Source organism: Pezoporus flaviventris, unplaced genomic scaffold (genome assembly GCF_033815535.1).
Source record: "Pezoporus flaviventris isolate CSIRO_AGI_PZ_B2104156 unplaced genomic scaffold, CSIRO_AGI_Pfla_v1 ptg000023l, whole genome shotgun sequence".
Taxonomy (NCBI): domain Eukaryota; kingdom Metazoa; phylum Chordata; class Aves; order Psittaciformes; family Psittacidae; genus Pezoporus; species Pezoporus flaviventris.
In genome coordinates, this window is record NW_026892571.1 from 17,359,992 (window position 1) to 17,386,047 (window position 26,056).

At 41.8% G+C, this 26,056-nt stretch overlaps 1 protein-coding gene across 2 annotated transcripts; it reads right to left on the reverse strand.

The window, feature by feature from the left end:
• Nucleotides 1-413: 413 nt before the first annotated feature.
• SEC24A (SEC24 homolog A, COPII coat complex component) lies at nucleotides 414-26,051 on the reverse strand. Of its 2 annotated transcripts, none has more exons than XM_061457057.1 (23): nucleotides 25,862-26,051; nucleotides 20,195-20,716; nucleotides 17,791-17,958; nucleotides 16,288-16,365; nucleotides 15,792-15,958; nucleotides 14,535-14,707; nucleotides 13,509-13,611; nucleotides 12,608-12,734; nucleotides 12,155-12,264; nucleotides 11,677-11,789; nucleotides 10,921-11,039; nucleotides 10,239-10,294; nucleotides 9,725-9,931; nucleotides 9,295-9,415; nucleotides 8,560-8,718; nucleotides 7,925-8,098; nucleotides 7,410-7,520; nucleotides 6,875-7,050; nucleotides 5,369-5,506; nucleotides 4,728-4,832; nucleotides 4,489-4,581; nucleotides 3,853-3,956; nucleotides 414-3,447 (listed from the first exon to the last, which is right to left on the reverse strand). In XM_061457057.1, exons 1-23 carry the CDS (start codon nucleotides 25,932-25,934, stop codon nucleotides 3,333-3,335), a joined length of 3,312 nt encoding a protein of 1,103 aa, XP_061313041.1. In that variant the 5' UTR covers nucleotides 25,935-26,051; the 3' UTR covers nucleotides 414-3,332. The 2 variants fall into 2 exon arrangements, with proteins under 2 accessions (XP_061313041.1, XP_061313040.1); XM_061457056.1 differs by having other exon boundaries at nucleotides 20,195-20,731.
• Between the last annotated feature and the right edge of the window lie 5 nt (nucleotides 26,052-26,056).

Here is a 26,056-nt window from a genome sequence, read left to right on the forward strand (position 1 = left end):
GGCAAACATAAGATGGAATGACTTTTACAAAAAGGTGTTGAAAGGATAGGATGTTAAATGAAGATACAGGATTACCTATGATAAAATTGATCACTTGGGATCACTGCTGAAGGCTAAATTCCAATCATCAGTGGCAACTGGCTCTTAAGACCAACTCCCAGCCAGCTAGTAGGGTACCACATAGTGGGGTACGGCCCCACTCATCTTGCTGGAAGAACGCATCCCAAGTCAGGACGGAGTACCAACACTGACTGACAGAGGTGCTCTGCAGGGACAGATTTTCACCAATTAATCAGTTAATCACCTGAATATTATATGTTTTATCTAAAAATAAAATTTCTCACTTATGGTACATGGAATTTCACTCAGTCGATCGAATATGTTATTTCTAAGAAAGCACTGGTGGACTTGCATGAGTTCTTTCAATTAATTTTATTGAGTAGCCAAATCTGATAAATTAGCACAGATAAAATAAGCATTTGCATGTGTTACAAATGACTTTTTACAGGAATAAAACAGTGAAAATTACAAACTGTAAAAAGGCGGACAAGTAAATCCTGTCTCAGATTCAGAAGGGGGGAAGATTTATCACTTCATACTGAAGATCATATGTTTGAGTTCAGAAAACAAAGATTTAATATTACAATATTATACACTACTTTACAAAATTAAATTTACTATAAGGATTACATCCATAATAGTAAACAGAACCTTAAAATCACATTTAATGGTCCCTTACTTAACAGCCATTCTGTATCTTTGATTAAATTCTGTTAAGAAGTTAATGCTAAATAAAAGTGAATCATTCTAATTATTGCAACACAGTCTATGTGGAGTCAGACTCAAAGAGATTAAATTAAAAACGAGAATGAAAGCAAACTAAAATGGATGGTAACAATGTTGGCTGAACACTAATGTGTCAAATACAGATAGAATTCAACAAAAAGAGTCTTCAACTGGAAAAATAGAGACCATTTTCAGTGGTCGAGTTGTGGTGCTGAGATCTCAGTACCAGAGTCACTCCTGCCCGTTTTGGCAGTTCATCTTCAGTGTCCTTATTTTCCAGTTGTAGGTAAAAGTGACAAATCATAAGTAGTTTCTGTGTTCATCCGTCCTGTACTGCCCCTACAGCAATAGAGGGTAAACCAGCAGGCTTTCCCACTGATAGGGAATATAGTAACAAAGCTCAACACTGAATTCCTTCCAAAGCAAAGAGGACTCCAAGATTTGATTCTTATCACGTTTTGCTCTGTAAAACTTAGGGACTCTAATTCAAAGCTGTTAATTGCCACAAAGATTGACATCTTTAGCCATTAGTCTGGTGTACATAAAGCAATGAGGCCATCTCCAACATTTATGTCTTGAAAGAGTAAGGGATATAGTAACAAAATACAGTCATAGTAAGAGACACTTTGGGGGGGCTGTTAAGGTACAAGGATGATTTTCAACATCTGAGTGGTAGTATACCCAAACCCACAAATTTAAGTCATAACCTATGCAAGTGCATAGCTTCCATTTATGATTTAAATGAAGAGACCCCTTTCCCCCAGGAAAAAGGTTAAATCAGGGTGTGAAAACTTAAAAACCTCTTCACTATGACTTCAAAACTGTGCAATTCTCTGACAAGCTCTTCAAGTAAATATACTCCTATTTGAAGGGGGGGAGCAGACAGGGAAGCTTCAACTGATTCTCTAATAGTCTTTTCATGCTATTTTAGACATTGTTCTGAAATTCAGCTTCCTGTGCTCAAGTGACAAGAACATCTTCCCTCAAGGAACTCCCCTGAAGTAAGGCAACTCCTGACAACCACGTGCAGCTACAACATGAAAAGGCAGCAAATGATTACCTATGATGCCCTTGGACATCTGTATCACGAATGTAAGTTAACTAACCTTATCACAGTGCATGTCTGAACACTTACAAGCAGTTTACCTGTGCAAGTTACTTGCCCTAGGAAGTAGGTTTTGCAAGTCCTTTATCACAAACAAAAAAGCAAACCAAGATTTGTCCATATGAAACACTTCCACAGGCATTGGGATACTGTAACTTCAATACTCTTTATGTTGGTAGCTATCAGTGATAGCTTAATCTCCACCACAGGACAATGATCAATGCACTCTTAAAATGATCTAAGTATTTCCGTATATAAACTTTCACTTCAAGGCCAATGTCACCTTCCCTCTGAAGCTCTGGCAGGGATCTGAGAGTATATTTAAAGCTCTTATTTGGTGCACCCTGGCTTTGGACCTGGGCTCATTATAAACAAAAACGAACAGAAAACTTCAAGTGTGTCTCAAACCACCCACGAATATGCAATGTAAAATATGTTTGTCTTTGGAAAAAGAATCTCTTTTTGAATTTTAACCTCAGGATATTCAATGCGGTCTCAAAGCGTTAGGTTTGAAGTGCTGCCACACAAACTTGCTTCAGAAACACACTAGATTTTAGGGGCTAAACATTCAGTTAATGTAAACAAGAGCCGAAAGTCTACTAAACATAAACCAAAAGGTCTGAGAGAACCTTCCTTGCCCTTCCCCTCCCACCCATTCACAAACTGAAATGCCAACTATTCCTTTCACTGAAGAAAAACAACGTTTGCCATCTAAGTCTACTTTTGCTGCTGTGTCAGCCACTGACATTAAGATGTTCTCATACAGAACCCACTCCTCTCTTTTTTAATTCGAATACTGACTTATTAAAAGCTTTATCAAACTCAGCCATCATGTCCAGGTTAAGCTCACCTTTAGTCCTGTTAGCCACAATCCCTGGATTCTACACTTCACAAGTATTTGTTCGTTTCACAATGAACAGTTGTTCATTGCTACTTTAAGTTTGAACACTGAGATGCTCTGTCTGTAATCACTGGATGCACTTAAAACAATTTCCCTGCAAATCATGATCAGTATTGTGAGGTTTTGTATCTAGCAGCAAAAAAAAAAAAAAAAAGAACAAGAACAAGGCAAAGAGTTACAGAAATATACATTTTGAACAACAAAGAACTCTTTATTTTACAAAATGTATTTCACCTTTTCAGTATTGCCTTTGTAAATATACTTCATGCTGCAACTACTTACAGTAAAAACATGATTTGCAGCAAATTAAAGGTGCTCAACCAGTTCCAACAGTTTGATTTTCCTTTTTTTAAGGTATAATATTATGTAGTAGCACATTTGATTCTCAGATGTGGTCCTTTATTTGCTTTAGTTCGTTGAAATCACAGTGAGAACTTCTCATCAACTGCCTCAGGCCACAGATTTAATAAAGATATTACAAGCACAATCGTTCTTTACTGCAAAATCTTTCCTTAAAGAAGTGAGCCAAAGGCTAGCGTTTCATTTATTCACTTGCTGCTGTATATGAAGGAGGAATTCATAGTATGATAAGGCTGATTCTGTTCTGTCTTCAATCATATTTTGCAGAAAACTTGATTTCAATGGACTGTCATCCCTTCAAAATGAAAATATAAGTGTTTGAGTGAAATAAACATTTGCCAAGACCACCAGTGCAATGCATTCATAAAGTTACAGCTCAACTGGCAAAGCTATTTCAAGAGCATAAGGACATATGAAATGACGATCTCAAATAACCCTTCTCATTAATCCTAACAAGTGTACTTATCAGCATTCACTTCATTATCTGACATTAACTCAAGATTGTTCTGTGACATTTAGTCGTTTTTAGTCTGTGGCAATTCTAATTGGAGTCAACTTATAACAAGTCATGTCCGTTGTCCAATCTGTTAGGCATAGCATGCACCACTTCAAACTTCCATCAAGAATGTCCAGTATATGATACTGAAATATATATTAACAGATCCCTAAAGAAGCACAAATACTGTTAAAAAATACTTACTTTATTATATATAGTATAGGGAAGAAAGGTCTCTGTTCTCTCAGCCAAGAAATGAAAGCTGTTATTCTGATGGATTCTGCAGTGTCAAGTTCTGGGAGATGTGTCTAAGAGGCAAAGGGAATCATTAATACATAGAGGACAGTTTTCAGAAGAACAGTGAAAGGACTCTGTCCTCACTGAGTATAAAGGAAACCCAGGCACACACAGTTTGTCTAGTTACATCTGAAAGGGCTTGAGACAGTCAAGCACACTAAACTAATATAGCAATATAGTAAATAGCAATTAGCTGTCAGAACAGTGATGACTGAGCTGTGATCAATACCTGTTGCAGAAACCAAAGGATTTCCCACTCACCCACTGTGCTTACTATTGGCAAGTATTCTCAGTCTGCTCCCACAAGTCTGAGAAACTTACTCACTGCCAGCCTCTTCTTACTGCGCTTTCCTGGGAATAGCTATAAAGGTTTAGCCTGGAGAAACTCCAAGAGAGGCAACAAAAATGATTTATTTCCCTGAATCTGGATTTATAGTGAATAATAACTAAAGGGCTAATACCTGAATAGAGGTATTGAAGTTCTCATGAAAATAATACTTTGGTAGCACTGTATCACTAATGTACAGCAAAACAAGCACATACCATGTTCTGTGGTATCGAGCCATAATTGGGAACTCCAAGGACTTGGCTGATAAAGCTCTGCCCACAGTTCTTCCCAATCCACAGAAACATTACCTGAAAGATAGCCAGCAGTAACATTAATAACATTAATCCAACACGGAACCACAGCTCAGCAGTCTCCTCCACATTATGACTTCTCAGAAAGAACACGTCAAGTAAATGTGGGTACTTTTTAAAATCACCACCACCACCCAACTTACAGAGCCAGCATCCATAAGGTAAGCACCATCCCTGCTCAACTTCTCCACTGACAGCTGGAGAAGGGGTGGCTGAGGTATAGTTCTGTCGTTTATGTTAAGAGCCCCCTGAAGGAAAAGGCAAAAAGGAAAACAGTGGTTCACATCTGAGGCATTGAAACAAGCACAAGAACAGAAGGTTAAATAAGAATAAGATGGGTTACACTGAATACTGAAGCTGGACCCTTTTTCTCAGTTCAAGTCATACTTGGAGTGCATAATTTACTAGTAAATCTCTTCATGTTTTATTCAGAGAGGGTGTACTTCAACTTCAGATAATTAAATTCTAGGACAGGAATATCAGATTTGTTGTGTACAAAAGATGTGATTTCTGTAATTATTCAGGCTCTTACATTCACTGTTCACAGAGCTACTTTGACATTTTACAAGGAAGGAAGCCACAGAGGGACGAAATGCATGTTATGCTGTCTTTATGTACATGTGATTTATAGTGAAAAGATAATGACACAAGGCAAAAAGTGGAATAATTTAGAAGAAACCTTTCCCATCCATCCATAGCCAGAGCACAGCCTCTCTCCAGAATTCATCGCTCCAGTCCCAAATAACAAATAACTCTGGGATCAGACAAACAGACCAGTACTCACCTCATCTGTGAGGTTATCGACTCTGTAGAGGCTGGGATGTGTCATGAGCATGAGGTAAACAAGGGGCTGGTTCTTCACTTGACACATGGTAAAAATGCGTTCATCTAAACGTGTGCTCGTCCCGGTTTGAAATGCTTTCTGCAAACAATCAGGCGTTTCATTTGACCGTTAAAGCAAAGTGAGATAAGCAGAATCTAACACACCCTCTATTGATCATATATAACTTATTTAAGTCATAGAGATGAGCCACGAGTATTTTTTCCTGGTTATGGTATTTTAGGACTGCTATTTTACTTCTCTGTTGTCCTTTCAAGGGTTTCACAGATCATACAAGTCTCCCTATTCCCATTGCTGGGTTCTAGAATTAACCATGACCTTGCACCATCAATCTTTTCCAGGGAGCACTACAGCTGAGATAAAAGCATCTTGAAAGGCATCTCTTCTAACACACACCTCAAAAATGCTACTTGATGGAATTTAGAATAATAAATATTGGAGCACTTTACAATTGGATTCTACATATGGCATCTTTGGTAATTCTGGATTTACAATAAAGATGTAGTCCTACATGTTGGGACAAAAAAAACCCCAAACAGCTATAACTGAAACAAGGGCTTGTTCCTCCCTCTTCACTGGGTCAAACACAAAGTCTTCTACATGAAGAAGTTCAAATGTCAGTATGAACACGCTGCTTAATTCCTTATCAAGGGACATGAATAGAAAATTCTCTCTAGATCAGGAAGCCAGCTTGTCCAATGCTTAGAATGACCTCAAATATCAGTTCAGGGAAATCCAATCAAAAACTACTTACATTGAGCAAATATTGTGAAAGGCTTTAAACCTTTGGCAAGAACAGCCAGGCAGCTCTCTCGATACCCACACTGAACTGCCGTGTGGATCCACGTTGCCAGAAATGCACAAGAATTATTACTGAAAACACACTCTACCAGTGCCACATTCTATAGCCCAGACAGAGCCTTTAAGATTCCTATTCCCTTGTTTAGAACATTTATACCATTGATCTTATGCATACTTCTAAACTCCTGCTTCTCAGCTAGATCACTCTCCATAATGGTAATCTTTAAACATCTCTATCCCCTATTGCCCTTTGCAGGTAAGAGAAGGCCTGTCCGTTACCCTGATGTATTTACTCCATGAAAATCTCCAAATCCCTCCATTTTCATAACATAACAGACTTCAAGGTAAAAACACATGTTCAGCACCTGTAAAATCATAAGTTATCTACCCAGGCCTGAGAAACAATTAAATATGCTTTGTTCTATATTGACCTTTCAAGTCATTAAATTCTGGGGTGCAGAGAAATGGAATTGTTATCTTGAGAAAGGCTGGTTCTATTAAATGATCTAAACCAAGCAACTTTCCAATTTTGAGTCCTAAATACACTGAAAGAGAAGATGCTATTTTGCACATCAAAGAAACATCCCTTTACTTCAGGTTGACATGCCAAACAGTCATCCCCTTGCACAGCTTCCTTTTAGCTCTTACCTGTTTTAAGAGTGCCAGTACATAAAGTGGGAAGAGCCGTAGCGAGGAGGGGGCTGTGAGACCAGGTTGTTGAATGCTCAGGACTGCTGAGCGATAAGCAGATAAAGAGTCTATCACTGCATTGACCAGAGCATCCCGAGCATCGCTCAACGTAGCGGAGACTGACCGGTCCACAGCTAAAAATAGAGTACAGAGCTCACATAAGAGGCTTTCCTCCCTTGGTAGGAATACAGTCACGTGTTATTTCTTCTCATTAACATATACTTCCGTGCATCTTAATAAGCTTTTAGTAGACTATCAAGGAAGTCAAGACAAGGGATTCAGAAAAAGCCTGGGATGATGTATCAGACTAAGTTAAGGTGACTACGTACATCTATACTGACACCTTACCTAAGCCTAGCCTTAAAACCCTCTTAGGTTTGCAACTTAGAAAGCACTCTTGGAAAGAGAGAATCTTTTCTTGTAACGTTACTTCCCAGAGGATTACTGCTCAGAGCTGTAGGGATATCATCCCTACATATCCAAACATGCTTACCCATATTGGCTAACAGCCCTGTGATGGCCTGTACATCTGCCCCTAGGTAGACATCGCTCAGTGTTGTCACAACAGGTAAACACATAGTGTGGACACGAATCCGTCTTTCACCTGTAAGAGAAGAAAACTGTAGTCTCCACACATTGCATTTGTTTTATGAAACAACAGAACAAATGCCAGTGATTACTCAATAGCAACAAACCCCTAAGATTTAATCTAATTTATCATACAAGTGGTGAATCAGGCCATTTCCAGTAGCTTCTAAAACCAGTTATTTCTCAGTTTCTGGGTTAACTCTACCTATTTTCAGACCAGAAGTTTCCCAAGAAACTTCCTGGTCTGGAAGAAGCAATAACATCACCAACATGCTGGAATACATCACAGCTGTGATCTTGATATTAGATAAAATAGTTGATGTGAGTTACTGCCACTGAATTGCAGCTGATAAACAGACACAAAGAGACTCATCCGAGTACTGTACTGCTGATGCAGCTAACACTACCTGTGCATCTTACCTTTGCTGGATGTGTACAGGAGAGCTGACTGAAAGGAAACAACCTGCATATCAGTAAGACTCTCTTCTACTGACATTTGCACAGCATATCCTGCATCTGGGTTCACATTGGGTAATGACAACAAGTCTGTAGATCGTACAAAGAAGTTCCCATGGAAAGTGTGAATGGAGAGACCTACAAGACAAGCATTGTACTGAGTCAGTTTTATGTTCATAGTTGTGAAGTACAGACACCATTTACACAGCTGCCATAGACGGCTCTGTATCAGAATATTAAGATCCTTCCCAATGAAATAAAGTGTCTTCAGGAAAGGTAAATATCCCAGACAAGACAACTAATCCACAGAATCCAAAAACCCTAGCAGAAAGCAGGCATTTGGAAGTCAAATCAATGCAGGATAGTAGTAAGTCTCTAGACTACAAAAGAACTCCCTTGTTGAAACAGCAGTCCAACAAAACCTCCAGTTTTAATCACTGTAAAATGGAACTTGGATGCCAGTAAAGATGCTGCAAATACAATCTTTAATAACTGGTCTGATTCCTGGTACTGAAACACTCCTCAAAACATTCCCAAGTAACAGCAAATGCTCCTTCCCCTCTCTCCCCTCTTCAGTCCAAAAAAATCTGTGTTCAAACCTTTGGTGCATCTTATCCTCATGACAGCCTCAAACCCGATCTTTCTAGTTAAGTATCGCTTCAGTTCCTTTTGCAACTTCTCCACCTGAACAGGGTTGTGTTTATGGTGGTAGGACTGGTAGTAGTAGACACTACCTGCAGAATACCTTGATATACAACCTGAAACAAAACCAACACGCTTTGGCAGAGGGCAGGCAGTTGCTGCTGTGGTTTTTAAATATACCAGTTGAATGCAATACTCCCTGTTCACACCCACAAACAGCTTTTACATAGTTACAGACCTGTTTTCAAAGACAGGTCTGTGTAACACAACTCTATGTATTTAAGGAGTTTCAGGTACGAAATAATCGTCCATTGACCTGAAATTACAGGTACATTGTCACTTGAACATTGGGTTAAACGGAGAAAAGAAAATTCAAATGCTAATGAAAGTTACTCTAAAGATGTTTGCACTGACGGTTCAAAGGCATAAAAGGAGGAAAGTATTTCAGCCACTTATACCAGGATCACAAGAATCCTGACTCACTAAGGGAGAATATGAAAACAGCTAGGTTGAATCAGGAAAGATTGAAGGATTACATTCTATTCACTGTCACTGCTCATCAAGGATTAATTTGCATCTTATCACATTAGATTAATTCAAATCAGGTTCATGTACTAAATATTAATGTAGATGCTATATATTTTCCAAAAGTACAAGAGTTACACACCCCAGAATGGCTTAATATGACTTACCTAGAGAAGCCAAGTCTGAATATTGTCCACTAAGAAGAAATAAATCCACTGCAACCTGTTGCCCTGAGCAGTCCAAGGCTAACTTCTTGTAAAAATCAGTCGATGGCGTCAGGTGTATATCCTGTTAATACAATGGGGTATTACAAAATACAAAGGACATGCAAACAAATTAACACATGTACTGCCTCTTTTCAGGGACACTAACAGTTGACTCTCCATCACTGGTTACAGTGATAGCATTAAAAGAAATCTAATCATTAAGCCATGTTTATAGTGCTTGGCTTTGGTTATTTTTGTTCCTTCCACTTCTTTAACAAAGGAAGCTTAGCACAACAAGAGAGCCACAGCATTAACCCAGAACAGGCAATTCCAGAACCACCTACACATACAGAAGAGGGCAATCATTTCTCAACCTTTTTGCTTCCCTCACCTTTGCTGTTGCTCTTTGGTTTGGCTCTTCTCGTGACTTCAGCGCTCCCATTCCCACAGATGGAAGCTGTGTCTGGAAGACAGAGATTCTACCTCCAGTAGGGGACATCAGTTTAAAGGCAGCCTGTAGTGCAGGCCCCAGGGCACTCTGAGTTTCCAGGGACTTGGTAAACATCTGTGGCAAGGCCTTCAGCAGGTCTTGAATTAGCTACAATTGAGAAGACAAAAGCATTAAGACCAGGAGCCTTTGGAGTTTTCTTTCTTCATAGAGCTGATTGCTGAACATGCAACAACATGTGTTAACACATCTAATATTAAGGTAGTGAAGAAAAAGCCCTAGCAGAAGTCAAGTACTGTCTTGTCTCAGGGTAGCAAAAGTTTACAGTCACACAGGTAAAAGACCTCTTTCTTTCACCTCAAACTTTGCATTTAAACTGTGGGTGTTTGAGTGCATTAAGTAACACAGAAATTATCGAGCATATCCCAAACTATGTGAAAGTCACTAAAGTTCTTACCTCTTTATTTTCATTTAAATTCACTAATAAGTTTTCTGGCATTGGGATAAATACATCTGGAAGAGGGGGGAAAAAACCTGTTTTAGTTACTTTTAAAAACACATCAACCTTCCGTCAATTCTATTTGGCAACCATTACACCTCTTGAAAAAAGAATACAGTATCAGTGTGTAAACCCATTTAAACATCACTATGGAGATTTCTTCTTTTCCCATAGGGAAACTCTAACCCTGTTAGATTAGCAGTCGACAGGGGTGAAGGATAATCAAGATTATCAAGTAAAAATGCACAGCAAAGAACTTTCTAGTGTTCATTCTGCCTTACCTATAACATACAGTGCAAGGTGACTTGAAACTAAAGGCAGAAGAACAAGCACTGAGCATCAGTCAGCACAGAATCTATAGCTATTGACCAAGCATCAGTATTTGGGGGATCACAAGAGAAATCCAGGTAACATTAAAGTGAAGGTTAGAAGGCTGTCTTCATGTTTTAAAGTCAAGAACAGCCACAGCATTCGCACACATCAGGGGCTTCATAGACACACACAAATACATGCTACTTGTAAAACCATTACTGGAAAGACTAATGAGCTGGTCTAGAAGCTTCCACCAGGTATATTTTTTAAGGGCTGTCAAACCCAGCAGCATCAGTAGATACAAATCCCAGGATTTATTTCTGCATACCTTCAATATCTGAAACAATAAGCATCTGAGGCTGAGAGAGACCTTCCTGAAGACTGTAGAAATGGATTGTGCTGTCAAACGTTATGAAGCCTATTTTTGTTCTAGTGTTCCCAGGAAGCCTGAAAATGAGACATATGGTGTTCAGCAAGATGGAATTTCATTTCTGCAGGCTTGCTTTTTTTGAACCATCCACTGCACTTCTCCATGGTTGTTACCAAGTAGTTAGCTTTACAGCTACACTGCAACAGCTTGACTCAGTCAGTTTGGAGCAGAAAAGGAGCTCATAGTAGGGCTGCTTAGCAGACACTCATGAATTTTTTAAGAGGGTCACAGGAAATGGAAGAAAAGGAAGAAACAAGCTGCAAAATGCAAAGCAGCATTTAGATGAGTTCAAACAGCATGTATTTTATCAAAAATATATTAGATGTATGCTTTTCTTTAAGCAGATCCTTACCTAAATTTCAGCTTTTAAAAAATACATTCTAAAGACATCATAAATGTTATATTTATTCCTTTTGGGGATTGGTGAAGCAAGTAAGAAAGAGGCAGATTGAGAAACAAGCCTCAAAATTACCTTTTATACCAGTGCAGCTGTGATGGGAAAAAGACTACAGCTTTACACTACATTTTAATACAGCACTCACCATTGTTAGCCAATTCTAGGAAATTTCTCTTCTAGACAGGCAGTACAGGCACACTGATGCCTGCCACAAGCATCATAAGAGGAACAAAAATAGGAGATTCTAAGATACTTACAAGTCAAGATTGTCTAACAATGTCTGGCAGACTGTATTCAAGTATCCTGTCTCTACTGCATTATGAGAGACATCAAACACAAAGAGGTACACGGGTGGCTGAGGTGGACGCAGCTGAGGAAAGAACAGATTAACTTCAATTTTCAAAATTACATTTATTAGATGGGGTTTATTTATGCCACTGCAAATTTCAACTCTATTGTAACAGCGCACAGATGATAGCTACAACTTCTGAATGCATTTGTCTCTTATTGGGTAATCTAGAAGTACAATTTTCTTCCATAATACCCCAAATACATTCTAAATATAGAAGAACTTTGACATCATAACTGTTTAGAGAAGAACTTTCTGAAGTGCTTCCCAAGAGTTCTCAGATACACTCCTTGAGGCAGGAACTGCTCTACTAAGCTGGAAAGCATTGTCTATTACAAGGCTTTTTTCTGACTTCCCTTTGGAAATAGAAGTAAATAAAGCCTTACCATGTATTCAGATGGAGCCATAAACTCAATTGTAGCATTCTGGACTTCAGGTCTTTTATGAGGTTCTCCATAAACTCTTGTCACAGGATTATACATGAATTCTTCAGGAACTATGCAGATAAGGTTAGATATTATTACTTCACCCTAGTATTAGCTGGGCTGCATTTTAAAACAAATACATCAACTCTTCTCTGCGCCTGTTGGCCAATGCTTCTTGGAGAACTATGCTAAGCAGGGCAGCTACTTTTCACCTGCTAGGGTGGGAAACCACATCAGACTCTGTGCTTCATTAGTGACACCCTGTCTTTGCCCATGGGAAGCATTTCTCATGTCTCACAGCCTCAGCTGACAACAACCCCTCGTACTCATGGCCAACAATAGTCCAGTCTCAAAGGCCAAGGTGGGCAAGGCTCACCTTAAGCATTCAAAGCAACAAGCACATTTAATACCTACCATCATTCACTCTATAGCACAGATTGCATTTCCATCTCCTTTGGTCTAGAAAGCTGACAAAAGGGTTAATGTATGTCCGACAGGAGCGGCATCTCACAATAGTACTTGAAGTGACCACTGGCAATTGCTGGAAAAGAAAAGCTTCCTGTTTTAAGACACTACCACACTGCAGCTATTCATCTATGATTACATTATCTATACTGTGCTTCTTGCTTAGCTAGTCAAAGCAGACATGTTGAAGAAAAGGATTTCTGCAACCTCACAGCATCCTCACAACTCCTCAATAAACAGGTTGAAATTGAGCTCTAACCTACTCAAGTGAGCAGGTTCTCTTTTCAAGCCTCTCGGGTCTTGAGTTTTACACTGGTGGCTTAAGACCAAGTCCTGTGCCCAATAAAGACCAAAAAAATCAGAAAAAAACATCCCACATAATTGAAAAACTATTCAAATTGTGAAAAATAACAATGCTTAAAAGAGGCACTGCTAAATTCAGAGTCTCCTGGCTATCTGAGGACATCCAAACCCTTTGCACTCTGTTAACTCTTAATTAGGTTTAGAATTAGGACTAGGTTTGGTATGGGAAATCAATAACTACAACTGCTATGTGACAAGATAAAGCTATTTAAGCAATTAAATGTGCTGCCTTGTGTCACAGTCCCAGTGCTGTGCTGGCTCTAAGCTGCTGGGATTTTTGATTAAGTGAGGCTTCAAAGTTTAAAACTGGTAGGGAGATAAATCCAGGAACATGACAATGATCTGCCTGGTGCAGGGAAATGTCCGTTACCAAGGGAATTTTTCTGGGCCACACTTGCTCTTCTTTTATAATTCACTGTCCAGCTCTGGACTCAAGGGAAGGCACAGTTGAGATTTCAGCATTTAAAGGTTGGAATATTTGTCATACCGATAAGTCTTTGAAAGGATGAAGCAGGAGCCCCAAAGGAAGTTTGGCTTTATTCAGTAAGGCCTGAGTTTGAGGAATGTTAGTCAGGGTACAGCGGAACAACCTACATGGAGGACAAAGGGTTATTTTTAGAGGCTTTCAGATAATAAAAATGATGATTTCAGTAGTACAGAGCATCCTTTATATTTTTCTATATAAATGGTGATGGTGAATTTCCATCTTCTCCAGCTCTGTCAAATTGTTCTGGTTTAGTCTTAGCTTGACCCACAGTACGTACTTTGAGTCCTTACTTTATACACAGACTCTAAACAGAACTGTCAGTCACTCAAGTCAAAGGTAAACCTAAGAATGTTCAAAGTTACACCAAACCCTTATATACGGTGTTATTTTGGGATACCGGTCTAAGGTGGCCTTACACACAAATTTGAACCAGCAAAGTTGAAAAGGTTGTCTTAAAACTTAGCAACTATAAGCAGAGACTTCAGAACTCAGTCATTTCCACAAGTGCAGATGTGCACAGCACCTTTGCAACTCCTGTTCAGCTTGTTTGTATGAGCAACTTCACAAAGATGCTGTTATTTCCTTTGTCGATCATAAAAGGCCTTGCAAAGCAGGAATACCAGGTTATACGCAGCTTGGCTGGTCTCCTCAGAGAGATTACTTGAATAAACAACTGGCAGTGGCTTGTTTGACATTCCATTTACTCCATTGTTTAAAAGGCTACTATTAATACAGAGGTTTCTGGATTGTCAATCTGTGGTATGCCTCACTCAAATGAGTTAACTTCTATTACATCTTTTCTGAGTCATGCTTATTGCCAGCCATATTGTAAAGTTTTTTTTTTTAATGTACCTATCTATCACTGCCCTGCAAAAAACATATCTTAACTCATACCTTCTACACACAATTTTCTGTCAGTTTAAACCATTTACCACCTTTATCTTAACACAGCGAAGCCCATTTTCAATGTTTTCTACTCAAAGACATGTTTACAAGTAGGAATTTATAGCAAATGGATAATCTTACTCAGGATTACAGTTGAGCTTCTGGATGTCCTCATGCAAGTTTGGGACTGGAGCCTTCAAGAGGGTTGTTGGAAGAATATTTCTTTCTTGAAGAAGATTCACAGGTCTTAATCCTTCTTGCTGTAGACTCAGCGCACCCATAGATGCACTTAGGTGATTAGTGCCCAGGGCAGGCTAGAGCCAAAGAGAATTTCCAAAATTAACACCAATTCTTTAAATAATGGAATGGTTTGTGCTGGGACCTTAAAGCTCCTCCAGCTCTAACCCCTGCCACAGGCAGGGACACCTTCCACTAGAGCAGCTTGCTCCAAGCCTCTGTGTCCAACCTGGCCTTGAACACTGCCAGGGATGGGGCAGCCACAGCTTCTCTGGGCACCCTGTGCCAGAGCCTCAGCACCCTCACAGGGAAGAGCTTCTGCCTAAGAGCTCATCTCCATCTCCCCTCTGGCAGGTTAAAGCCATTCCCCTTGGCCTGTCCCTAAAGGCCTTTCTAAAAAGTCCCTCTCCAGACTTTCTGTCAGCCCCTTTAGGCATTGGAAAACTGTTGTAAGGTCTCTTCTCCAGGCTGAACAATCCCAATGAATAAAGCCCCCAATTAACTTAAATAACAGAGGTATTTCCCATCCTTATTTTTTTCTCTTTTGTTTACATATTAACTGCCATTATATTACAACAATATAGAATCATAGAATAGTTAGGGTTGGAAAGGACCTTAAGATCATCAAGTTCCAGCCCCCCTGCCATGGGCAGGGACACCTCACGCTAAACTGTATCACCCAAGGCCTCGTCCAACCTGGTCTTGAATAGTTTGTTACATAAACTTGGATTTAAGTATGTAACACTGTAGAGGTAAACGTCAACACACAGTTGCTACAAGCTCTGGAACTTCAGAGGCTCAGCTGGCAGAAGTGCTGGTAAGTTCACTTTGAAAGCTCAGTAAAAACCCAAATCCTTCAGCTAACTCTGGCAACCCAGGGGAAGAAAACCATGCCAAAAGCAGCTGAGTATTTTTAAGAGAAGTACTCTGAACAGATTCAAGGATAGAACACTTCCTAAGGAGCTGGCACACAGCTTTTCCAAACTGGTGCCAAGGCATCAGCAAAAGCATTTCTTTCAGGCTGTGTCTGTCACCTTGAACAACCAGCACCCCACACAGTGAACCATCAAAGCAGCACCCCACAGATGCACAACACACATCAACTGCCACCTTTTCTTTACAGGACAGGTAGTACCAAGATGAAAACCAGACAACCTTTACCTGGTGGAAATGTTTTGATCCATCTGGATATTGCAAAGCAGATGCTTGCATTCCTGGTGCTCCGGGTGCAGAAGTATTTTGGTAGCCTGGAGGTAAGGCAGGGTAAGAATACCCAACACTTCTGTTCATCTTAACATTTGGGGGTGCAAGAGAAGGATGTGGAGTTGCTAGAGGCAGAGGAGACAAATACCTAAAATTAACTGCTGAAGAACCACAGCTTGCTCAGTGCATTAATAGAGCAGAAGGGCTTTTTGGTGGTGGTTAGTTTCTAAGCATAAACATTACCACTGCTGTCAGTTCTGCAAAGTGCTCTTCACTGCTTTACCATACTTACAGGAGAAGATGTGGTACTTGTCAAGGCTTGACATTTCATAGTTAGTTTCACGACAGACATGGAACCAAGTGTATGGGTTTGTACATGAATGCCTAAACTTCTATCTTTCCCTGCCTCTTCAAAGTTACGTAGCAGTAAATACTTCCACTCCCAAAGCCTTACCTGTGAGGCCACCACCTTCTAGTGCATCGTAGCTGTTCTGCACTGCAGCCCCATCACTGGCAGCAGATGTAGCATCACCTATTAAAGACAATCCCAGTAAAAACTTTCACCAGCTACTAATTGTAATGAGGTAACTGCAAAGAAATCCTACTTGCTGGATGAATATTAAGATTAGCATTAGTTTGGATCTACTTTGCTTCTGCCACAGGATGAAACGGAGTTAAATATACATATTGGCCTCTTCCCCTGGTGACATGACCATGACAGAGGACATTCATAAAACACCACAATCTTTTTTTAAGGAGAGCAAAAGTCCCTACACCTCTGGTTGAATGACCTTTTACGTCAGGTATTCACCACAACCTCCAAGCTGATACACTTGCTTGGGGACAGGGGACACTTCCTCCTCATCAGAGGAAGCATCTGTAGGCTTGCTGCAGTTTTCAAAGTACCCTGGAATTCAGATGCCAAGCTCCCTTAACTTTTCCCACTGATAACTCTCAGGAACACTAAATTCCCTTTGCTTACACACTTAGTCCAGTATTGCTCACACCAAACACCAACAGTTCTGACACAATCACATACCAGTCAAGATACAAACCCCAGCAGAGATAAGAAAAACCTTGAAATTGAGGGAATGCTCCCAAAGGATAGTTATTTGTAAGGTAACTATGTCTAAATATATAAAACCAACTACCTATTGCTAAGGAGAAGTAGGAACTCAAGTTTATCATCATTGAAATCTTTAAAGATGACCCAATGAAAGGAACTAGCATTATACACTGAATCTTGCTGGTATGCGCCAATAAACCTACCACACAGACTAAACATTGCTGTCTCTCCAGGGCCTTGGAAACGTTTCTCTTCATTATGAAGAAAAGCCTTTCTAACCCAAGCAGTTTCTAGCACACTTCATATGTTGAAAACGAAGCTAAATCTGAATATACTATTCTTGTCCTCACACAGCTATCACATAGATGAAAGTGTCAATCTGAACATGCGAGGAACCAACAGCTTTGACAGAACCAACTATGCATGTAAAAATAAAACTGACGACTACCACATGGCCCATCCTAGGGCACTAAATGCAATACGATTGCAGGTCTGTTTGATACAGAGTTCTTATGTGATGGTATATTTGTGAAGGGCCCACAGGAGACAGAGAAAGTCAGATATTCTATGTTTCTATATGTGCCTTCAACAGATGACACTTAAAAGCCTCTAGTAACTACCTTCCAAAAATGAACAAATCCAAGATACATGTTTCAGTGATTTTACACACAAGGGAAGAATCAGGCACAACTACAAGGAATTGCAGGATCCATATTTTATCTCTCCTTGAAGAATAAAACGATACAGGAAGCTATAGACAGCTAAAATTACACTGGATTAGTATCAGTTTTACCATTTGAGTCTCTAACAGAACAGTGTGGTTGACTTTAGAGGTTGCACATTAGAGCAAGTTGAAATGTGCAAATTCAAACAGACCATGTTATTTCTTACCTTCTTGACTTGCAGTTGAGTTTAGCAGGGACTGTGTATTAGGTGGTCCAGCTGTCAAGGTTGAAGGCCTAATTAAAGGTGGACCACCAACAGGTGGAGGCCCTAAGGGTGGCCTTGCAGGAGGGTGGAGCGGAGTTAAAGGCTGAGTCACTGGTGGAGGAGCAGATCCTGTAAAGAGATTCAGTTTTAGGAAGAGTTTAACCCAGATGAGGAAGTCACAGAAGCTTTGTTACCAAAATGCAGACTGAACTCTATGCTTCTTATTCATATGATAAACAGCATGAGATACATAAATCCTGATATGGTTGTAGAAGGTTTCACGACTGCAGGTTGTTTCTGTCGCACTTTTCTCATACTGGGTTCCTGTAGCTATTATCCATGACTCTTTCACATTTTTGTTGCTATTAAGAACTTCAGCAGTAGAAGAAGAATCCCAATTCAATTACTAAGGCTAGACTTTATAAAGTTACCATATAGCCCCATATGAATGAACTAATAAGGGTCTAAACATTCCTTTTGACAGGATGCTCATCTTCCACTTCAATAATCTGATGCAAAACAGCAATGTCCACATTCTACAGCTACTAAAATTACTTTGGGAAACGATTTCTCTTGGGAAAGCATCAGCAATTTTCAGTTTGAATGAACTTGCTGTGTGAGTGTGAGGTGTTTTGCTCTGGAACGTTTAACCCTCTGTGTTAAGAGTCACAGGGAAGTTTTTAATTGCTTCTATTTTAAAATCCTAGGACTTTCTCCAGCCAAGACATTTCGAAACCCAATTGCTTTTCTCCCCTTCAAACAATACCAAATCCTAAGAGCACTTCCACCCCTTTGTTCCCTATTATTCCAGAGGCCAGTATAACTGCCCTTTAACTCTAGGAAGGCACCAATGTGTTTTAATATAAAAGGTAGCCTTTCAAAAGATAAGGCCAAATTGTCCAGTGTTACCAGGTCTCAACGTGGTACAGAAGCCTGTAAGTTCAACAGGATCAAAAAGCCACCACACAAAATATGCAGCTTCATGAGCCTGCACAGTACAGAGGATTTAAGGGAGAAGGGAAAGAATGAAAGGAAAAGGGGGGAAAAATCATATCCAGTGGAGTTATCTGCTTGTTCGGTTGTATTTGATACTCCAAAGTTAATTAATAATGGCTACATGCAGGCAACACTATCACAGAGCTTGGAAGAGATTCCGTGTCTAAGAGGCTGTCGTAGCTGGCCATGCAGGCAGGGAGCTGGCAGACCTTTGTTCTGAGAATGGGTGTGATCACTAAACAAGCTAAACTCCTTTCAAAAGTTATCACTGCTCTACAAAACCTATCAGGAGAATTGCTCAGGAGGATTCCCCATCAAAAGGATACAGGAATTCTCTCATTCCAAACACTTGCTCTCATTTCATATGCCGCTTCCCAAAACGTCTCAGCATTTTCCTCGCTAACTGCAAAGTAACTAATTGTTTGTGCCAATAAACTGCCAGCATAAGTTCCATAAACTCTGTGAGCTTAAGACAGTTTGAACATCATAACAAAATGAGTCAGGCATGGAACACAAAGCTAGCATCAAGGAAAAGCTCTGGTGAGGCTGAAATATGAGAGAAAACATTTGCTTGAACATTTACAGTATTTCTGTATCTATCTCCTATTTGCAGGCTCGGTCAGAAATCCTCTAGAACAACAAACAGCAGTTTAGCAAAGAGAAACCTGAGTATCCACTTCGTTTCCATAATCATCACAATTGCATAATGGAGCTGGCTAGCGTTAGCAAAGCTTCTCACCACTGCACACAGCAGCACATGAGCAGCAGGAAGGGAAGTCTGACACTTTCAGAGGACTTTCTAAACACTGACCATTATTATTAGTTACAAGTTTGGAGGAAGGAAGCTTCCCATTGAACTGGGCTCTACTTCAATGGCACAGAACTGCTTTGCAGTTTTCTTTCCAGGCTGTGCTCAGACTGTTTGCATCAACCCGACTGAGGCTGTTCACTGAACTACCTCAACCAAGTGAGTAACACAAAGGCTAACAAGTTTTAAGCTGCAAAAGATGACACTCACTGAAGAGGACCACAGTTTTCAACCAGGAAGTCCTCAAGTCCCTGCTCAACTGAAGCATGTAACCCAAGGAACAGTGAAGGTCACACAAACACCATTACCCACACACAGCTTCCCAAAACCATAAGAGCATTCAGGAGTTACCTGCTGCAGCCAACTGAAATGCCTGACTGGTACACAGAACTTCCATTTCTAATCCAAAGAAACCACCCCTGTATTTGTGCTGTCCTTTTGCTCAAAATGCTCTGTTTTACAACTTCATTGCACAGGCAAAACACTGCTGTGGAATCAATTCTTCTTTTAAAAGGACACTGAGAAAGGGACATTGGTCAAATATCAGAAGGTTATGGTTACCTGGCTTCATGTAGCTGTTCTGAAGCGGGGGACCTCCTGGAGAAGCAGCATATTGATAACTTCCTGGAGGATTTGTATTTCCTGATAACGATGACAGTGGCTGGGGTGACCCTGTCCCCGTCACATGTGCCAAATGGCTTGTTTGAGACCCAAGGGGCTGGCTTGTGGGAGCCTGGCTGTACTGCCAGTTTGAAAGCACTAATGGGGTAGCTCCAGGAGGAAAGCTACCAGCAGATGATATAGCAGCTGAGTTTTGCAATGGAGGCAGCAGCACTTGTGGAGCAGGACCTGTCTGTTGTACTGGGGACCCAGAAAAAGGTGCCAGTGGTGGTCTGTTGAGAGTCTGCCCAGGTCCTTGGTAACTGTTTAATTGAGAAACATTCTGAGAGCCACTATAGTTATACTGTCCCAAAGATGGATGTGGAGGAACCTTGGCCGGCGTCTGATGGGAATACGATCCTGGAACTGAAGGGCTGTATCCTTGGCCATCCGGTGAATGCATCAGCTGATTCTGAACAGGACCTGGAAGAGAAAAAACTACAAACCCTTTAGAAAGTCAGCGTTGGGTATTGCTTCTGAAAAAAAGACTTGTTCCTGGGAATCTCTTTCCTGGGGATTTTAGTCTCCAAGCCATTTTTATGTTGGATTCTTAACAACCAGGTGTGACACGGCTTCAGAGGACATGAATGTGGTAGTATTTTGCTATCAACACTTACATCAGTGTTTTGCTTTACAGTAGCCTCACAACCACTCAGCATTCCAGTGCCTGAGCACAATCCATCCTCCTGGACTAAAAATCACACATGGCACTATTTCTATCCTCAGGAACACCCAAACCAAGCCTACCAAAGATGAGAGCTCTCCCACACAGCTGGCAGCAGAACAGGCGAGCAGACCGAAAGCAGAAGCATCCATTGCATCATGACTGTGTTTCACTTGACGACTGACACTAACTTCAACTTCAGCTTACCACAAAGACACAAAGAGCCACTTTCAGCATAGGTCACCTCCATGCATCTCAAGTGACAGAGTTAATCTATGGAAGTCTCTGCAGTTAATTTTAGTAAGAGAACTATTCATACACATACCACTCATGAGCAGCCAGCTAGTCATGAAGATGGAATGAAGGGTAGTTTCATCATAAAATAATTCACCAATCAGGAAGATAAAACCGGATGGGTTAATGGTGCTTTATGTATTTTTGGGTTGGTGGAGCTGTACTAAGTTTTACTCATTGAAGCAAACAAAACATTGAAAAAAGGTTAGTAACTGCCCAAAGAGGAAACAAGAGAATTATCAGATTCCTGCTTCACACAGAAACAGAATATTGTGAGATTTCCAGCATGACAAGAGCTCCATCAAGAAAATCACTACTACAGGTTGTTTCTAACATTGCCACAAACTATACAGTTTCAAGTGAAATCCTTCTAAGCAGAACACACCAGATAACACATGCCGGAGCCAGCCATGACTCGTCAAAAAGTACTAAACCACTTTCCAGTGTGCCAGCTGTATCATGATCCTGCTCACCCCCGAAACACACAGCTGAATACCAGAGACATCGCACATACACAGCTAAACACCTGACAGCAGAGATCCTCTTCCTGGTTTAGAGATACAATTCTTTTCTTTGCAACTCTGTACTATTTTCCATGTTGCCCAGAGAAGCTGTGGCCGCCCCATCCCTGGCAGTGTTCAAGGCCAGGTTGGACACAGGGGCTTGGAGCAACCTGCTCTAGTGGAAGGTGTCCCTGACTGTGGCAGGGGGTTGGAACTGGAGAAGCTTTAAGGTCCCTTCCAACTCAAACCACTCTATGATCCCATGATATATATTTATCTTAGATACATATTTACTATACAAGTACTGGGAACAGCTGCCACCAGAATGAACTCATAGAATTTCATTTAACATTAAAACAAAGACAACTGGTTTCTCATTCAACATTCCAGTTACATTTCAGCAGGTGTGGAAGCTCCCATTTCCAAAGTAAAATAACTTTGAACTTCAGCATTTCTGACAATAACTAAAACTAAACACAACATACATCAGAATACTTCACTAGGACAAACAGTGCACCGGCCATTCAGCTCCTCATTTCCTAGAAAGCCTTAGGCTGTGGGTCACAAACAGCTGTTACTGCACTGAATATCACCAGCATCCACATTCACTACATTGCCAAAGCAGTAGTACAGTGATCTCACCCTCACTGCCTCTGTTATTTATGTGTAAGAAGTCCACACCATATTATTCTCCACCCATTAATCTCAATATGCCACTTACCGTTCTCAGTTAGGTGACCCAGTTATACCCAATTGTCCTTACAATGTTGCTCATAAATCTTAGTAATTAATAATTCCCTAAGATCAATGGTGTCTAAACAAAAAGCCTGCAGTCAAAAACACTAACAATTGATCCACCTTCCAAAACTACCCTGCATTGTACCAGATGGGTTTGCAACGATCGATTTACAATGCTCATTGTAAATGAAACTTGCTAACTCTAAGAATAAAGAATTCCTACATGATGCCATGCCTCCTGTCTGCAGCAGCATGTACGTTGATATAATATTATTATAAGCTGTAAGAAAAATACAAAACAAATGCAAATTAACTTCATAACTTCATTGTCCACCTTCAAGCATGACTCTCTAGACCAGGCAGGAATCAGTGTACTTGCACTGATGTCTTACACACTGTTTTCCCTGCTTAAGAAATAAGCTCGAGAATAAAGCAAGAGAAGTGAGGTGAAATCCAAAACTGACTTGGTATTTTCTATGTTTTCAATAAAATATCAAATCCACCACAGCACAATGTTCCAAATTTCAATTTTTAATGTCAGAAGCTCAACAAAAAAGCCTTGATAGCCTGCATGTGGTTCATGTTTCCAAAACAATCCTGCATAAAGCTGCCAACAAAACTAAAGCAGCAGCACTGAGAGGCACAAACCCTCTCCAAGGGGCTTCACAGTGTACCTAATCCCAGGATTTGCTATTTTGCTGCTGGCAGGTACCCATCTTGCCCTGACCTCTTCAGCCAGAGAACATCCAGGCCCTTCAGCTTTCCCCAGATGCTGATGCTGGTTTTCTGTGCTGTTCTGTGAAGCCAAAACCCAACCAGGAATTCAGTGTTCAATGAAGAGCTGCATACCTGCATGGCAGCAAAACAACTGACACTTGGAGACCACAGATGATTTAGTAACAGAAGAAAGGCCACCTACGTAACAGCAGAAGATGCCTCCACAGGAACACAAGGCCATTTCATGTTTCTAAAAGATCAGGAATGGCACCAGAATGCATTTGAAGGTTGCCTGGTGGGTTTATAAAATGAGGAGTCAAACTATTAGCACAGGAGGCTGGGATTCAAATCATTTTCTGCCACACAATTTCACTGTCACCTCCTCCAAGCCAGTTCTTTAGTATCTCACTATCACCAGCCACAACCTCTCCAGCCTCCAGGGAGATGCAAGGATAAACAGATGGAAAAGCTCCATCCCAACTGAACAGCCATGGGATGTGCCACTGCCAGCACCCACTTCATCTGACCCTGACCCACTGCTTTCCAACCCAACAGCTGACCTTGAAGTGCCATCAAGTAAGGAGAGGAAAAGAGTCCTAAAAGAACTGCTTCTCCTTCTTGTTTGCACTTCAGGTCTATTAACTGGAGAGCAAATTAGTAACCTTCAGTTAAACAAATACGGAATGCTGGTCCTATTAAAAGAAAACCATGGATGAAATAGAGGAAGGCTGCTGCTAAGCAACCCAATGCTCCATGCTAAACAATTTCCCAGTCAGCACACAGTGCTGCTGTGACAATTTACTGCCTTCACAGACACGCGAGCTCGGGGAGGCACCTGCAAGCAGTAAAGCGAGCAGCAAGTGGAGAGGAAGAGCTGACAGCTGTAAACCAATTCATCATCCTGCTGACAGCTCGCTGCGAGTACCCCCACAGCACTCTCGGTACCCTCCAGACTGTTACAAAAAGCCTTGTTTTTACTGTAAAGGTCAAGGATGGCAGCACCTCCTCAACGTGTATTTTAAACGCTGCCAAGAACAGTCCATGCTTGAATACTCTTATTTATTCAAACGCCAGCAACCCAAATCTTCTAACACACCATAACAGCAGTTTAAATTTATTACCTTGCATTTGCCTAACTCTGAATTTCAGTTCTTTATTTTTCATACACCTGACAGCCGGGCAGCCTGAAATTCCTCCTCCTCCAACTGCCTCTCCAGAACTTCCATTACGTGCTTAATCCGACTACAGGGGAATCAGCAAACATAAAGCAATGCCAGTCAGTAAATCATCCCACTTCGCTACTCCATTAGCTAACGTCCTCTTTGTACACTCTCCACGTAGACCAGAAGCTGTCCAGAAAAGAGGCTCTCTCCAACCTGTGCTCATACACTTCCCACTTTCCCGACCCTATATACAACAACACAACTCTTTGTGGAATGTCATTCTGCAGATGACTTTGATGAAAATAAGCTGCAAAGGAGGAGGGGGAAGACAAGTCAAACCATTTAATTACTCATGCACACAGCAGAAAAATCAGAAGATCTCATTAGAACTGAACTGCTTATGATGCAGCCCAGCTACTCAAATGCAGACGTGTGTAATTAAGGAGCCAAGGACGGAGGATGCTGGCTGGGTATGGGAAATCAGGAAACACTTCCAACAGCACTGATTTCCACACAGGCAAAGAAAACAAATACAGAGACAAGGCTTGTCTTGTGCTTCTTTCCTCCTGGCTGAAAAGGCTGGTGTCACCTTCAAAAGACGTATTTTGATGGGAAGAAACTTCAATATCTCACTTTAAAAATCATCACAGAACTCCAGGTTGGAAGGGTCCTCAGGGAGCATCTGGTCCAACCAAAACCCGACCTAGACTGGATGTCCCAGCACCCTGTCCAGCCGAATCTCAACAGTGTCCAACAGTGGAGAATCCACTGCTTTCTTGGTTAGATTATTCCAATGGCTGGGTATTCCCATTGGGAAAATTTTTCCTGTAGTGTCCAACTGGAATCCCCCCAGAAGTAACTTGTGCCCATCGCCCCTCATCTTTCCCGTTGCAGAGACACATTTGGAGGGTAAGAAAGCGGTCAGGACTTCCCTGGATCGCAGCTCACTCATGGCACAGGGCGGTATCAGTTTTACACCCCTGACAAGGCAAATCTCGGCTGCGCCGCAGCCGGAGCCCCCCCGCCCCCCCGCCGGTGATAACCACAGTGCCACATGTACAGCTCCGCTCCAAAGGGCCCGAGGCTGCGGCCCCGGCTGTGTCACAGCCTCCAGGAGCGCCCGGTGCGGCCCGCGAACGTCTCGCCTCGGCTCTCCACAAGGAGCCTCTGCCGGGTCACGCGCGGAAATAGACCCGGGGGGGGGGGGGGGGGGGGTGCCTCCGTCCCGACAACCGACCGGGACGGGGTTCGCTCTGCCCGGCAGAGGCTTTACCTTATCCTTAGTGCTCGTTTGGGCAGGACGCGCTCCAGCCACCCCCGCACCCCCACTGGGCCGGGCGAGCTCCCGCGGTGGAGGGGGGGGGGGAGAACCGAGGAGCCGGACCCGACCCACCCCGCTCCCGTCCCCCGCGGGGCAGGAATCACCCCCCGACCAGGCCTCCTCTCCCCACCGCCGGGCCCTGCGGCCCTGCACCGGCTCCGCGCTCACCGTTGCTGTAGGGCTGCTGGCCAGCGCCGTTGTGGCTGGGGTAGCCAGCGGGGGGCCTGGCGGGCTGGGCCATGGCGGCGGGCTCGGCTCGGCTGTGCCCGTGTGGCGGCGCCCGGCCCGGCTCAAGGGAGGAGGAACGGGACGGGCCGGCCCCGCACCGGAACTACCGGGCGGCGCGCGCAGGCGCACCGCGTA